Genomic DNA, 15,535 nt, shown 5'->3' with positions numbered 1-15,535 from the left:
GTGGGAGTTTGTGCATTCTCCCTGTGGTTGCGTGGGTTTCCTCCGGGCGCTCCGGTTTCCTCCCACACCCCAAAGATGTGCTCTTAGGCTGATTGGTTTACCAAATTGTCCCTAAATTATTCTCCCCTGAATCTGGTTTCCAATGGGGGTACCATAAACATAGACACAGGTCAAGGTAGGGGTAGGAAAATGCTTTTAAGATGGCGGTGTGGGCTCGTTGGGCCGAAGGGCCTGTTTCCCGTGCTGGGTTGTTCTTTGTTCTTTGTAATTCTGGGCACCCGGGTTCAAATCCTGCCACGGCAAACGGTGGAGTTTGAATTCAATAAAAAACATGTGGAATTATGAATCTACTGATAACCATGAAACCATTGTCAATTGTCGGAAAAACTCATCTGGTTCAATAATGTCCTTTAGGGAAGGAAATCTGCCATCTTTACCTGATCTGGCCTACATGTGATTGGGTGGCAGTGATCTGCTGCCTCACAGCGCAGGGACCCAGGTTTGATTCCTGGCTTGGGTCACTGTCTGTGTGGAGTCTGCACATTCTCCCCGTCTCTGCCTGGGTTTCCTCTGGGTGCTCCTGTTTCCTCCCACAGTCCGAAAGACTTGCTGGCCGTGCTAAATTCTCCCTCAGTGTACCCGAACAGACACCAGAGTGTGGCGACTAGGGGATTTTCACAGTAACTTCATTGCAGTGTTAATGTAAGCCGACTTGTGACGATAACAAAATAAACTTTAACTTTGACTCTCAACTGCCCTTGAGCAACTAGGGATGGACAATAAACACTAGCCAGTGAGGCCCAGGTCCCACGAATAAATTTTTAAAAATTTGGCAATGACATTGTTTTTAATCCTGTTGCATTGTTAAAGGCTGGTGATAAACATTGGTTCACCTTTTAAAATGGACACAGCTGGGAGAGCTGGGGTGAAAGGAACGGAGAATCTGTCTCTCTGCTGAGAATAAACCTGCTAAAAGTAGAAGACAAGCTTCATATTTACTCTTTCACCATATATATATAAAAGCAGAGTTTAAAAATTAGCAAGTCATGTCGCAGCTTTATGGAACCTTAGTTAGACCACACTTGGAATAAAATGTTCAATTCTGGTCGCCACACTACCAGAAGGATGTGGAGGCTTTGGAGATTTACCAGGATGTTGCCTGGTATGGGGGGCATTAGCTATGAGGAGAGGTTGGAGAAACTTGGTTTGTTCTCACTGGAACGACGGAGGTTGAGGGACGACCTGATAGAAGTCTACAAGATTATGAGGGGCACGGACAGAGTGGATAATCAGAAGCTTTCTCCCAGAATGAAACAGTCAATTTCTAGGGGGCAAAGGTTTAAGGTGCGAGGGGCAAGGTTTAAAGGAGATGTACGAGGCAAGTTTTTTTACACTGAGGGTGGTGGGTGCCTGGAACTCGCTATCGGGGGAGGTGGTATTGGAAGCAGATATGACAGTGACATTTAAGGGGCATCTGGACAAATACATGAATAGGATGGGATATGGTGCCCTGAAGGGTAGGGGGTTCAGATGGGCAGCATGGTTGGTGCAGGCTTAGAGGACTGAAGGCCCTGCTGTAATTTTCTTTGTTCTTTCTTTGAGGTGACCTCAATGACACTGAGTGGATTCCTGTTTCACGTGTGACACTCAGGTGATGACTGAGCCAGTTTTCTCTCTCTGTTCCCAACACATGAAGGATTCTCTTTTACTCGCTGCCAACAAAGCAAAAAAAAAAAATCCAATTACCAACATTAACTCCGTACAGGAATCTCCCCACCACGATCATCTCGAATGACCTTGCCATCTTGCTGAAGCCCATTGTCAGTGCAGCCACAATCGCGACAATGTCATTGCACAGTAGAGATTTCTTTCTGAAACACAGGAGTGTGTAGTTAGTGGGATGTATTGTGAACAATTACAACCTTTCACTGAGTAACAGTTAATAATTAATCTTCTGCACTCAGCAAGATCAAATATTCAAGCTGTCAGCACCATTCATTGACTCTTCAAGAAGCAACCAGACAAGGGGAAGTGTTGGACGTAACCTGTCTTCCGAGTCACTGCTACTTCACTCAAAACATTCATCCTGCTGAATTCTCAATGCTTATTACACAACATACCAGATTAACTGAACTATTACACAAATCCATAGATTAACGAAAGGCTGTAAATTCTCCATACTAAACTCTGCCCAGGTTACTGTCAGATCTTGGAATTAAATCTATACTGAAGGTATATTTACCCTCAACTTACAAGTTCTTACCCAGCCGGATCACCTGCAAATGTGTAAACCCTCAATGTGTTCATCTTTCTTTTCCTCTCCCTCACTCTGTCTATCCATCCCTCTCTTTTCCCTCACTCTGTCCATCCTTCCCTCTCTACTCCCTCACTCTGTCCATCCGTCCCTCTCTGTTCCCTCACTCTGTCTATCCATCCCTCTCTGTTCCCTCACTCTGTCCATCCATCCCTCTCTGTTCCCTCACTCTGTCCATCCATCCCTCTCTGCTCCCTCACTCTGTCCATCCATCCCTCTCTGTTCCCTCACTCTGTCCATCCATCCCTCTCTGTTCCCTCACTCTGTCCATCCGTCCCTCTCTGTTCCCTCACTCTGTCTATCCATCCCTCTCTGCTCCCTCACTCTGTCCATCCATCCCTCTCTGCTCCCTCACTCTGTCCATCCATCCCTCTCTGCTCCCTCACTCTGTCCATCCATCCCTCTCTGCTCCCTCACTCTGTCTATCCATCCCTCTCTGTTCCCTCACTCTGTCCATCCATCCCTCTCTGCTCCCTCACTCTGTCTATCCATCCCTCTCTGCTCCCTCACTCTGTCTATCCATCCCTCTCTGCTCCCTCACTCTGTCCATCCATCCCTCTCTGCTCCCTCACTCTGTCTATCCATCCTTCTCTGCTCCCTCACTCTGTCTATCCATCCCTCTCTGCTCCCTCACTCTGTCCATCCATCCCTCTCTGCTCCCTCACTCTGTCCATCCATCCCTCTCTGCTCCCTCACTCTGTCCATCCATCCCTCTCTGCTCCCTCACTCTGTCCATCCATCCCTCTCTGCTCCCTCACTCTGTCCATCCATCCCTCTCTGCTCCCTCACTCTGTCCATCCATCCCTCTCTGCTCCCTCACTCTGTCCATCCATCCCTCTCTGCTCCCTCACTCTGTCCATCCATCCCTCTCTGCTCCCTCACTCTGTCCATCCATCCCTCTCTGCTCCCTCACTCTGTCCATCCATCCCTCTCTGCTCCCTCACTCTGTCCATCCATCCCTTTCTGCTCCCTCACTCTGTCCATCCATCCCTTTCTGCTCCCTCACTCTGTCTATCCATCCCTCTCTGCTCCCTCACTCTCTCTATAACCATAATGAGGAACAGGAGAAGGCCATTCAGCCCTTCGAGCTTGCTTTGCCATTCAATACGATGGTGGCTGACCTCAGGTTGTCTATCAGTTTATGTTTAACCCCATAGAAAGACGGTCCCACAGCCTCCATCTACTACACCCACCATTCTAATCCCTGGATCGGCAGGATTTTTATCTCGGTCAGTATAATATCATTGCTGAGTCCCATTCATCCAAGTTCAAAGAGGTGAGGAAATGAGGTGCTATATAATTTGGTGATGGATCGATTCCTGGTGTTCTTACCTTCCATACTTCACTGTGAAAATTGCAGCAATCTGTGCTCCTATCAGTCCCCCAACAGGGTATATCGATACAATAAACGACCACAGGAGCATTAATGAATATTCCTGTAGTGGCTTTTCATGTCGCTCCATCCATGTTTCATTGATGAATTTCTTAATATGCTGTAAGAATGAAATACAACGGAAACTTCATTCAACATCAAACTGAAATAGAATTGCAGAATTGTAAATGAGAGGACAAGGGTCCGTAATTTCGGATGATCTTCTTACCTCTGAGGGTGGATTGATGGTGGATATATTGAAGCCAAACTGGAAACTCCCACCAATTCCTATGGTAAAGACGAAGAGTATAAACTTCCTCCTGTGGAGCTGCAAAGTGAAAAGAAACCACCGCTGATAATGAAATAATCCTGTCCGATATCCCGCAGTGTCAGACCTAAATAGGAAGTTTGCCCCGAGTGATCTGGTTTAGAATGAAGATCAGACAATTGGAAAGTTAGCGAAAGAGAACCTGTTAACAGGAGCTGCCCAACCTTCCATCTCTAGCTCCGATTTTTTTTTATTCATGCATGGGACATGGCTGTCACTGGCTGGCCAGCATTTATTGCCCATCCCTATTTGCCCAACGGCAGTTGAGAGTCAACCACATTGCTGTGGTTCTGGAATCACATGTAGGCCAGACCAGGTAAGGATGGCAGATTTCCCTTCCCTAAAGGGACATTAGTGAACCAGATGGGTTTTTCCGACGATGGTTTCATCAGTAGATTCTTAATTCCTCACTGAATTCAAATTCCACCATCTTCCCTGGCGGCATTTGTACCCAGGTCCCCAGGGCATTAATTCAGTTTCTGGTTTAATAGTCTTGAGATAATACCACTTGGCCATCGCCACCCCTATCCAGGAACAGTGCAACACGTATCGACATATCTTTCTCGCACACGTCTCAAATCCTGTTAGCCACCATTCCTTTGGAGTTCTTCATGCATTGTTGCCGGATGTCCCTCCCCGGTGTAGGACTCTGCCTCTGCTGTGCTGCAAGAACTCTCACAACACCAGGTTAAAGTCCAACAGATTTATTGGGAATCACGAGCTTTCGGAGCGCCGTCCCTTCATCAGGTGAGAGGACACTCACTCGCCGACAATGCTCGCCTGATGAAGGAGCGGTGCTCCGAAAGCTCGTGATTCCAAATAAACCTGTTGGACTTTAACCTGGTGTCGTGAGACTTCTTACTCAGCCGATTTGAGGCAGGGCTGATGAGATGGCATCTTCCACCCATTCCTTTGGTTCCTCTGCCCCAAACTCACTCGATTCCAGCAAGAAGTGTGGAGAAGCCGGAAGTGGGAGTTATTCCAGGCTTGGTGTTAGAATGATCAAAGAAAAATTATTTTGTGGCCAAACAGATAACCCTGTTTGTGAAAAGGACCAGTTGCCAGCTTGCTGGGGTTCTTGGAGGTGGTCCTGTTGACTTTACCCTTAGCTGGCTAGCGCGTGCCACATTTTGATGGCCAATGGCCACTTGAGGTGCATCATTACCGAAGCTGGCGCCCCCTGTCTTGTGAAAATGAAGCTGCAGCGAGTCAGCCCAGCCCTTATGCTGTCGACAGGCCCCTGTTATACTCATCAGGGACTGAGGGGGATGACAGGGGACGGGGGGATTGTGCAGTTCTGGCCTGCAAAGCCCACTGCTATATTCCATCTTAAACGTGGAGTCCGTTAACGGTGGACTCCCTTCAATCCTGCTGACTAATAAAATTAAACATCAGCTACTCACAAAAAAAAAGGCAGGATTAGCATTAACATCCTCCTGGCCCTGGCCTTTCTGTCAATGGCTCACTACATTTTGTTTAAACAGTGACTGCGAATGTCATCATGGGGGTTACTGATACGAAGGAGTTACTGAACCTGCGGCTTTACTGGAGCGTTGACTGTGCTGATTGACTCACCCCTCACTTACACCTTATCCCAGGTGAAACCAGGCCAGAAGACTCAGAAGCCTTCGAGGCCACTGCTAAACGGGGTGAGGTGGCAGGAGGAGCGCATTCATTCTGCTCCTTTTTAAATGGTATCGGGCTGGGATCCTCCTGTCCCGCTTGCCACAGGATTCCCAGCGGGACGGTGCCAGGCAAAAGTCTGCTGATTTCGGGCAGGACTCCCCTGTTTTGGGGCGAGCAACGGCCAAAAAATCCCATCCTTTGCCTGTAGACTTGTACATTGTGGTGTCTCGAGCGATCATCTGAACACTCCTTCAATGTTGTGAAGGTTCTTGCCTCCACCACCCTTTCAGGCAGTGAGTTCCAGATCACCTTCTGAGTTTCCTCAAAACCCTTCCAAATCTCTATCCCTCACCCTCAATCTTACCCCTCTCTGCTGAGGGGGAAAGTTCCTTCCTATCTATGTCCCTCGCAGTTGGAGGAATGGGTTGTGTGAAATAAGGTGGGCCACAGACACAATGATAACACTTTTACCCTGGTACAATGGCATATTGTAACCTCAGTCAGTCAGCACCCCACAGTGTTGGGGAATAGCGGGGCTGACTCCAACCTCCCAGTTACAAGGGCTGCTTTCAGAAGGGCAGGTGCCTAATGTACTAAAGAGCTAGGAGCAGGCCATTCTGCCCCTCAAGCCTGCCCCACCATTCAGTAAGGTCAGGGCTGATGTCTCAACTCCACATTCTGCCTACATCCCCCCCCCTCTCAACTTGTTAGTCAAGAAACTATCTACCTCTGCCTTAAAAATATTCGATGACCCAGTCTCCGGGGAAGAGAGTTTGAAGATTCTCGACTCTCTGAGAAAAAGTTTCTCCTCTCCATTTTAATAAGTGAGAGACCCTTTATTTTTAAGCTTAAGTCTCCTAGTTCTAATCTCTCCCACAAAGGGAAACATCCTTTCATCATCCACTCTGTCAGGTCTCCTCAGGATTGTAAATGTTTCAATAAGATCGCTTCTCGTTTTTCGAAACTCCAAGGCCCGGCCTCTCCAACCTCTCCTCATAAGATAACCCCTCCCGCGTCCCAGGAATCAGTCAACTGAACTCTCTCGGAGCTAAAAAGCCATGTTGGCAACCAAATAACATCTCACTGATCAGAGGGTGTATTTACAGCTGGCCATTTTCAGTTAGCACTGCTGCCTCACAGTGCTGGGGGCCCGGGTTCAATTCCGGCCTCGGGTCACTGTGTGTGTGGAGTTTGCACATTCTCCCCGTGTCTGCATGGGTTTCCTTCGGGTGCTCCGGTTTCCCCCCCACAGTGCAAAGATGCGCGGGTTAGGTTGATTGGCCGTGTTAAATTGCGACTTAGTGTCACGGGGGGATTAGGAAAGGTAATTATGTGAGGTTATGGGGATAGGTTTTGTCGTTGGTGCAGGCTCAATGGGCTGAATGGCCTCCTCCTGCATTGTATGACTCAGCAGGTCAGGCAACATTTGTGGAGGGAGGAACAGAATTAACAGGCCCAATTTACCATTGTGTTGTGCCCATTTTTGGGCATGAAAAGTTGGGTGTGGGGTGTGCCCATCCCCACGCCAGTTCCCCCTTGACCAAGGCCCGAAAATGGCCGCCATCGGGACTGTGCCCCAAATAGGCCCGAGGGCCATTTAAATGCATTAGCATCCATTTGAATTGACTTAATGGGCTGCACACTCAACCTTACCGGCACTTCCCCCTTTATCACCGCGTTCACCCAACCAGAATCAGCACAAAACAGACAAACTCCATATAAGCCCAACTCGGGCACTCCAGTTAATGAGGAGGTAAGTGCTGAGGGTCCAATAGATCTCTGCTTGAGATCGGTGCTGGGGAAAGGAGGGGTCCGCTGCCACTCTGCCTGAGATCAGTGAGGGGGAACGAGGGTCCGCTGCCACTCTGCCTGAGATCAGTGAGGGGGAACGAGGGTCCGCTGTCACTCTGCCTGAGATCAGTGAGGGGGAACGAGGGTCCGCTGCCACTCTGCCTGAGATCAGTGAGGGGGAACGAGGGTCCGCTGTCACTCTGAGTGAGATCAGTGAGGGGGGAACGAGGGTCCGCTGTCACTCTGCCTGAGATCAGTGAGGGGGAACGAGGGTCCGCTGCCACTCTGCCTGAGATCAGTGAGGGGGAACGAGGGTCCGCTGTCACTCTGAGTGAGATCAGTGAGGGGGGAACGAGGGTCCGCTGTCACTCTGAGTGAGATCAGTGAGGGGGAACGAGGGTCCGCTGTCACTCTGAGTGAGATCAGTGAGGGGGGAACGAGGGTCCGCTGTCACTCTGAGTGAGATCAGTGAGGGGGGAACGAGGGTCCGCTGTCACTCTGCCTGAGATCAGTGAGGGGGAACGAGGGTCCGCTGTCACTCTGAGTGAGATCAGTGAGGGGGGAACGAGGGTCCGCTGTCACTCTGAGTGAGATCAGTGAGGGGGGAACGAGGGTCCGCTGTCACTCTGAGTGAGATCAGTGAGGGGGGAACGAGGGTCCGCTGTCACTCTGAGTGAGATCAGTGAGGGGGGAACGAGGGTCCGCTGTCACTCTGAGTGAGATCAGTGAGGGGGGAACGAGGGTCCGCTGTCACTCTGAGTGAGATCAGTGAGGGGGGAACGAGGGTCCGCTGTCACTCTGAGTGAGATCAGTGAGGGGGGAACGAGGGTCCGCTGTCACTCTGAGTGAGATCAGTGAGGGGGGAACGAGGGTCCGCTGTCACTCTGAGTGAGATCAGTGAGGTGGGGGAAGAGGATAAGAGCCTGCGATTGATCCGGGTGGCAGAGGGGTGGGGAGATAAAGGGGTCGGTAATGTTGTGGGGGTCAGGCAACGTCTGTGAAGGCCAGGGCGAGGGATTAATGGCCTCAGGAGGGGATGTGGGAGGGGAACAGGACTTTATCTTTTTTTTTGTACACAGACGCAGTTGGAGGCTTAAAATGAACTTAGAACGAAAATGGGCCCAACATTTCAGATCGAGATCATCTTTCCATTAGGATTCGGAATCCAGAGGAAATGAACGCCTTCTGTCTGAAGATACGGGGAAAACCTGATAGAAAAGGTGTTATAAAGACACGAGGATAGGGAGGGGGGGTTTTGTAGATATGGTGCGATCTGATTTTAAGTTGGTGTGACTCAGCAACACCTAATGAAGGGGCAGTGCCAAGCCAGCAAGAGGTCCCTCCAGAAAACTTACCCTGTCTGAAACACTAGGCTTGCACTCAGACCTGACCCTTGACCCAATGGCGCTGGTCACATCTGCTCTGAAAAGTGTTAATATTTAATGAAACATTTATCAAAAAAAAATCCATTTGAGGGTCCAGTCAGTGTGGAGCAAGTGTTGCTGTGTTGTAGTAACCTTACCGCGGATTCTCTCCGGGAGAACGTCAAACCCGAGGTCAAACACGTCACATGATCCGAGGAGCTTTCTGATAAACACACCCACAGTTCAGCCAATCACCCGCAGGCTTTGCGCACATGTGACCTGCATTTGCCCATCATGTAATCTGCTCCAAGTTCCTGCGTACCGGGCAGCGGACACTTCTACTGGGAATCCGTATCAGTGTCAAACACTCAGTAACCAGCCCCCTGGTAAATGATTACAAGTTAACCACCGAGCCAACGCACTTTGAATTTGAAGCCAGTTCCTCACGTGGTGGGAAAGAGTTCCTTTAGGAACCTACAGCGATTATAAATCTGAACAACCTCAGCTCAAAGTGGCACAGCTCGGTATGGGCTCCCGCTCTGCCCGAGACGGCAAAAGGTTGTGAATATAGCCCAGACCATCACGCAAACCAACCTCCCATCCATTGACTCCATCTATACTTCCCACTGCCTCAGAAAAGCAGTCAGCGTAATCAAGGACCCCACACATCCCAGACATCCTTCCACCTTCTTCCTTCGGGAAAAAGGTACAAAAATCTGAGGTACCAACCAGCTCAAGAAGACCTTCTTCCCTGCTGCTGTCAGACTTTTGAATGGACCCACCTTGTATGAAGTTGATCTTTCTCTACACCCTAGCTATGACTGTAACATTATATTCCACAGTCTCTCCTTTCCTTCGCTATGAACGGTATGTTTTGTCCGTATAGCGCTCAAGAAAGAATACTTTTCATTGTATGTTAATACATGTGACAATAATAAATCAAATCAAAGTTGCCCTGATTAAGTCCTCCATGGGTTTGACAATTTTGTCCCATTTGTTCTTACATGGACATCTGAATAATCTCCAGAATGGAGATATCAGTGTCAAATAATCCTCCCATTCCTGTTAGACTCAAAACTCCATCAACATCCAACCCCATGGTGTCAGCACGCTTTCCATTTTATTCCCCTTCACTTTCACTTAACCACTTACTCCAATTCAGGGTTACCGGGAGACAGAGCCTATCTCGTCAGACACTGGGCACAAGGCAGGATACATCCAGGACGAGGCCTCAGTCTATCACAGGACACACACTCACATGCACAGACAAACTGAAGGGTAAATTACCCAACATGCATGTCTTTGCACTGTGGGAGGACACTGGAACACCCAGAGAAAGTCCATGCAGACACAGGGAGAACACGGCACAGTAGTTAGCACCGGTGCTTCACAGCTCCAGGGTCCTGGGTTCAATTCCCGGCTCGGGTCACTGTCTGTGTGGAGTTTGCATGTTCTCCTTGTGTCTGCGTGGGTTTCCTCCAGGTGCTCCGGTTTCCTCCCACAGTCCAAAGATGTGCAGGGTTAGGTTGATTGGCCATGCTAAGAAATTGCCCCTTCGTGTCCAGGGACGTGTAGTTTAGAGGGATTAGTGAGTATAATATGTAGGGATATGGGGGGTAGGGCCTGGGTGGGATTGTGTTTGGTGCAGACTCGATGGGCCGAAGGGCCTCTTCCTGCACTGCAGGGTTCTATGATTCTATGAACACACAAACGTCACCCGAGGCCAGAATTGAACCCGGATCCCTGGCACCATGAGGCAACTGTGCCACCATGCCAATTTATTACTATGAATTCCAAACAGATACATCATGAATATAGTGGAACACATCCCTGGATGCCTAACCAATCCTACTCTTTAACCCATTCCCGCGTTTCCACTGAGGTCTACCTGAGGGTGTGAGAGTGAGGGTGTTGTCGATCCATCAGGAGGGACTCTTCAGTTGTAGGCAATAAAACAAAACTTACTCCAACTTATAAAGAAACTTCATTACTCCAACACTTGAGGCCTCACCTTGGCCCATTCCAAGTTCTAACAATTCCCAACAAGTGCTTATTTATACTGAGTCAGCTGGTCAGCTGACCACCACATCATGTTGTCATTGGTTATATAGTTTACTGGGTCAGCTGACCCTTACAGCTTATCGCCATTGGTCACACTGCAATAGGTCCAATGGTTGCATTCCAACAGATCCCCCTTTTCTTCAAAATGATTTAAGGCAACCATCCCCCAGTATTGTTAACAACTTTCCAGTACCTGCACCCCTTTTAGTAAAACAGTCAGATACCTGTAGACTTGCACCAACCCAGTAGAGTTTGGAAACTTCCCTGTTTTCCAGTGTTTGTTTACTGCTGGCCAAATCGCTTTTTGTCGAGTGAACATTGTCCCATAAAGGCCAATTGTCCACATAACACTCAATGGGTACTTTCTTTCCTGATGTTGCCATTAAAATAACTCTATTCATGTGTCAGACAAATATATCCCCATATCCAGCGTTCCTACTAATGCTCGGGTTTCAGCTGCCAATGTACTTTTGACTACCCTTTTTATTTTCTCTGCTTCCCAGGCCAAGGGGCAACATTTTCCTTCCTTACCCACCAAGAATATTATTAATCCAGCATCTGGTCCAGCTGCTTGATTGATATGTGAAGCATCACTAAACACAACCAGCTTCATATCTTCCAGTTCTCGTGCTGGGAATTCAATTACACATTCCTCTCATTTTAGCTTTTTTAATGTTTTGTTCTCCTGCAAGATCTCACTGACTGAGGCGAGCTTCAACATATTACTGAGCTCTAGGACATTGTGGCTCCCAATCCTGTCTTGCCTGTGCGCACAGCCAATTTAACTATCCTGTCATAATCCTCAACAATCCTGTTCCTTTCCTGTTGGCCCATTCCTCTTTCCCCCATTGACCTTTCTCTGGTGATGGGAATGGGATTAATATTGTTTAGATATCCTTGTTGACTCATCGTTCCCCAGGATTTATTTTATCGGACATTGAGACCGAAATATCAAAAGCACCAGCTGCGTGACTCTCTATTTTAAATTCCGTTTTCAGCTTCTCGATTATCCTTTTCCCAAACTCTTCCATGCTACCCCATAGGAAATCGTCAACATGAAAAATTCCAGCTAAATTTCCTCCAGACTGCCAGGAGAACATTGCTGGATCTGCTTTTAACTGCGCACAGCCAGCCTTCAGCAACACAGAACGTACAGAGAAATACCAAACCCTTGATGCATCACTTAATCCATATACACGTTTGTTTAATTTGCACAGTTGTCTCTGTGTATTACCCACTTCTTTGGGTGGCCTCAAAAAAACTTCTCTTTGAAATGTTCCACCTTGCAGGAAAGCTGCTTTGATATCTATTGATTTACACTCCCAATTATTAGATGCTAGAACAGCCAAAAAGATTTTCAGTGTCACTTTCCCCGTTGTGGGTGAATCGACCCCAGTGTCTCTCCCATACCCATGGGTTACTAATCTGGCTTCTGCTGCGCAAGTCCCATCTTGTAAAACTTTCTCAGTGTAAACCCACCTATGGGACAAAGCAGTCTGGTACCTCGGTGCACGCCTCAAACTCTTTCCAAATGTCCAGCTCTCTCTGTTTGGCCTCTCTTATCTCCATAACTCTATTTCGTTGGCAGCTGCCAACACTTCCCTATCATGGGGATTTCTACTCCGATTCCTATCGGAGTCTCTGTTAACACAAATTCATGAATTCATTCACAGAGTTGTATTTTTTTCTGGGTTCACAAATGCCGACTGTCTCAGCCTCAGGATTTAGGTTTCACTGTTTTTGCTCCCATCCTTCCAACCGATTTCCCCCAATCTGTAGCTTCTGGATGCTGAGCCAGTATTTATACCTTCTCGATTATACTGGGTTGCCTCGCTTGAACCTTCGGGTGTGTATGATATCATTGTGTTTACTTTGGGGAGCTGAACCCTTGAGGAAGCAGCTCCATCCTCTGCTTCACTGGTACTTTGTTCATCATCAGATTCCCTCTCATCCATAGCTGACTGATCCTCATAATAACCCCGGGTGTGTGGACGTCAGGTACAAGGTACCTCCTGCACGTCTACGTCCTGCTCAGATGCTCAAAATTCAGACCCAAGTCTGATTCCACTTGAAGGGTGGCCTCGCACCGTCTGGTTACCGTGTTAGAGTGGCCCCGCACCGTCTGGTTACTGTGTTAGAGTGGCCCCGCACCGTCTGGTTACCGTGTTAGAGTGGCCCCGCACCGTCTGGTTACCGTGTTAGAGTGGCCCCGCACCGTCTGGTTACCGTGTTAGAGTGGCCCCGCACCGTCTGGTTACCGTGTTAGAGTGGCCTCGCACCGTCTGGTTACTGTGTTAGAGTGGCCTCGCACCGTCTGGTAACACTGTTAGAGTGGCCTCGCACCGTCTGGTTACTGTGTTAGAGTGGTCTCGCACCGTCTGGTTACCGTGTTAGAGTGGCCCCGCACCGTCTGGTTACCGTGTTAGAGTGGCCTCGCACCGTCTGGTAACACTGTTAGAGTGACCTCGCACCGTCTGGTTACTGTGTTAGAGTGGTCTCGCACTGTCTGGTTACTGTGTTAGAGTGGCCCCGCACCGTCTGGTTACTGAGTTAGAGTGTCCTCGCACCGTCTGGTTACTGTGTTAGAGTGGTCTCGCACTGTCTGGTTACTGTGTTAGAGTGTCCTCGCACCGTCTGGTTACTGTGTTAGAGTGGCCTCGCACCGTCTGGTTACTGTGTTAGAGTGGTCTCGCACCGTCTGGTTACCGTGTTAGAGTGGCCTCGCACCGTCTGGTCACTGTGTCAGAGTGGCCCCGCACCGTCTGGTTACCGTGTTAGAGTGGCCTCGCACCATCTGGTTACTGTGTTAGAGTGGCCCCGCACCGTCTGGTTACCGTGTTAGAGTGGCCTCGCACCGTCTGGTAACACTGTTAGAGTGGCCTCGCACCGTCTGGTTACTGTGTTAGAGTGGTCTCGCACTGTCTGGTTACTGTGTTAGAGTGGCCTCGCACCGTCTGGTTACCGTGTTAGAGTGTCCTCGCACCGTCTGGTTACCGTGTTAGAGTGGCCTCGCACCGTCTGGTTACTGTGTTAGAGTGGCCTCGCACCGTCTGGTTACCGTGTTAGAGTGGCCTCGCACCGTCTGGTTACTGTGTCAGAGTGGCCTCGCACCGTCTGGTTACTGTGTTAGAGTGGCCTCGCACCGTCTGGTTACCGTGTTAGAGTGACCTCGCACCGTCTGGTTACCGTGTTAGAGTGGCCTCGCACCGTCTGGTAACTGTGTTAGAGTGTCCTCGCACAGTCTGGTTACTGTGTTAGAGTGGCCTCGCACCGTCTGGTTACCGTGTTAGAGTGGCCTCGCACCGTCTGGTTACTGTGTTAGAGTGTCCTCGCACCGTCTAGTTACCGTGTTAGAGTGGCCTCGCACCGTCTGGTTACTGTGTTAGAGTGGCCTCGCACCGTCTGGTTACCGTGTTAGAGTGGCCTCGCACCGTCTGGTTACTGTGTTAGAGTGGCCTCGCACCGTCTGGTTACCGTGTTAGAGTGGCCTCGCACCGTCTGGTTACTGTGTTAGAGTGGCCTCGCACCGTCTGGTTACCGTGTTAGAGTGGCCTCGCACCGTCTGGTTACTGTGTTAGAGTGGCCTCGCACCGTCTGGTTACCGTGTTAGAGTGGCCTCGCACCGTCTGGTTACTGTGTTAGAGTGGCCTCGCACCGTCTGGTTACCGTGTTAGAGTGGCCTCGCACCGTCTGGTTACCGTGTTAGAGTGACCTCGCACCGTCTGGTTACTGTGTTAGAGTGGCCTCGCACCGTCTGGTTACCGTGTTAGAGTGGACTCGCACCGTCTGGTTACTGTGTTAGAGTGGCCTCGCACCGTCTGGTTACACTGTTAGAGTGGCCTCGCACCGTCTGGTTACTGTGTTAGAGTGACCTCGCACCGTCTGGTTACTGTGTTAGAGTGACCTCGCACCGTCTGGTTACACTGTTAGAGTGGCCTCGCACCGTCTGGTTACTGTGTTAGAGTGGCCTCGCACCGTCTGGTTACTGTGTTAGAGTGGCCTCGCACCGTCTGGTAACTGTGTTAGAGTGGCCTCGCACCGTCTGGTTACCGTGTTAGAGTGGCCTCGCACCGTCTGGTTACCGTGTTAGAGTGGCCTCGCACCGTCTGGTTACTGTGTTAGAGTGGCCTCGCACCGTCTGGTTACTGTGTTAGAGTGGCCTCGCACCGTCTGGTTACTGTGTTAGAGTGGCCTCGCACCGTCTGGTTACTGTGTTAGAGTGGCCTCGCACCGTCTGGTTACTGTGTTAGACTGGCCTCGCACCGTCTGGTTACTGTGTTAGAGTGGCCTCGCACCGTCTGGTTACTGTGTCAGAGTGGCCTCGCACCGTCTGGTTACTGTGTTAGAGTGGCCTCGCACCGTCTGGTTACTGTGTTAGAGTGGCCTCGCACCGTCTGGTTACTGTGTCAGAGTGGCCTCGCACCGTCTGGTTACTGTGTTAGAGTGGCCTCGCACCGTCTGGTTACTGTGTTAGAGTGACCTCGCACCGTCTGGTTACCGTGTTAGAGTGGCCTCGCACCGTCTGGTTACCGTGTTAGAGTGACCTCGCACCGTCTGGTTACTGTGTCAGAGTGGCCTCGCACCGTCTGGTTACTGTGTTAGAGTGGCCTCGCACCGTCTGGTTACTGTGTTAGAGTGGCCTCGCACCGTCTGGTTACTGTGTCAGAGTGGCCTCGCAC

The 15,535-nt window shown here is 49.8% G+C and overlaps 1 protein-coding gene across 1 annotated transcript in view; it reads right to left on the bottom strand.

The window, feature by feature from the left end:
* LOC145355955 (solute carrier family 2, facilitated glucose transporter member 11-like) overlaps nt 1-15,535 on the bottom strand; it is a 66,877-nt gene that overhangs the window by 32,574 nt on the left and 18,768 nt on the right. Inside the window, exons 2-4 of the mRNA XM_080208468.1 lie at nt 3,916-4,014; nt 3,647-3,807; nt 1,747-1,871 (exon numbers count right to left, since the gene is read on the bottom strand). Coding sequence (XP_080064594.1) covers nt 1,747-1,871; nt 3,647-3,807; nt 3,916-4,014 — 385 coding nt within the window. The remainder of the gene's footprint in view (nt 1-1,746; nt 1,872-3,646; nt 3,808-3,915; nt 4,015-15,535) is intronic.

This window comes from Carcharhinus amblyrhynchos, chromosome 20 (assembly GCF_965287045.1).
Source record: "Carcharhinus amblyrhynchos chromosome 20, sCarAmb.v2.hapA, whole genome shotgun sequence".
Taxonomy (NCBI): Eukaryota; Metazoa; Chordata; class Chondrichthyes; order Carcharhiniformes; family Carcharhinidae; genus Carcharhinus; species Carcharhinus amblyrhynchos.
Note: the sequence above shows the minus strand (reverse complement) of the source record. Positions and strands in the feature narration are given on the sequence as shown.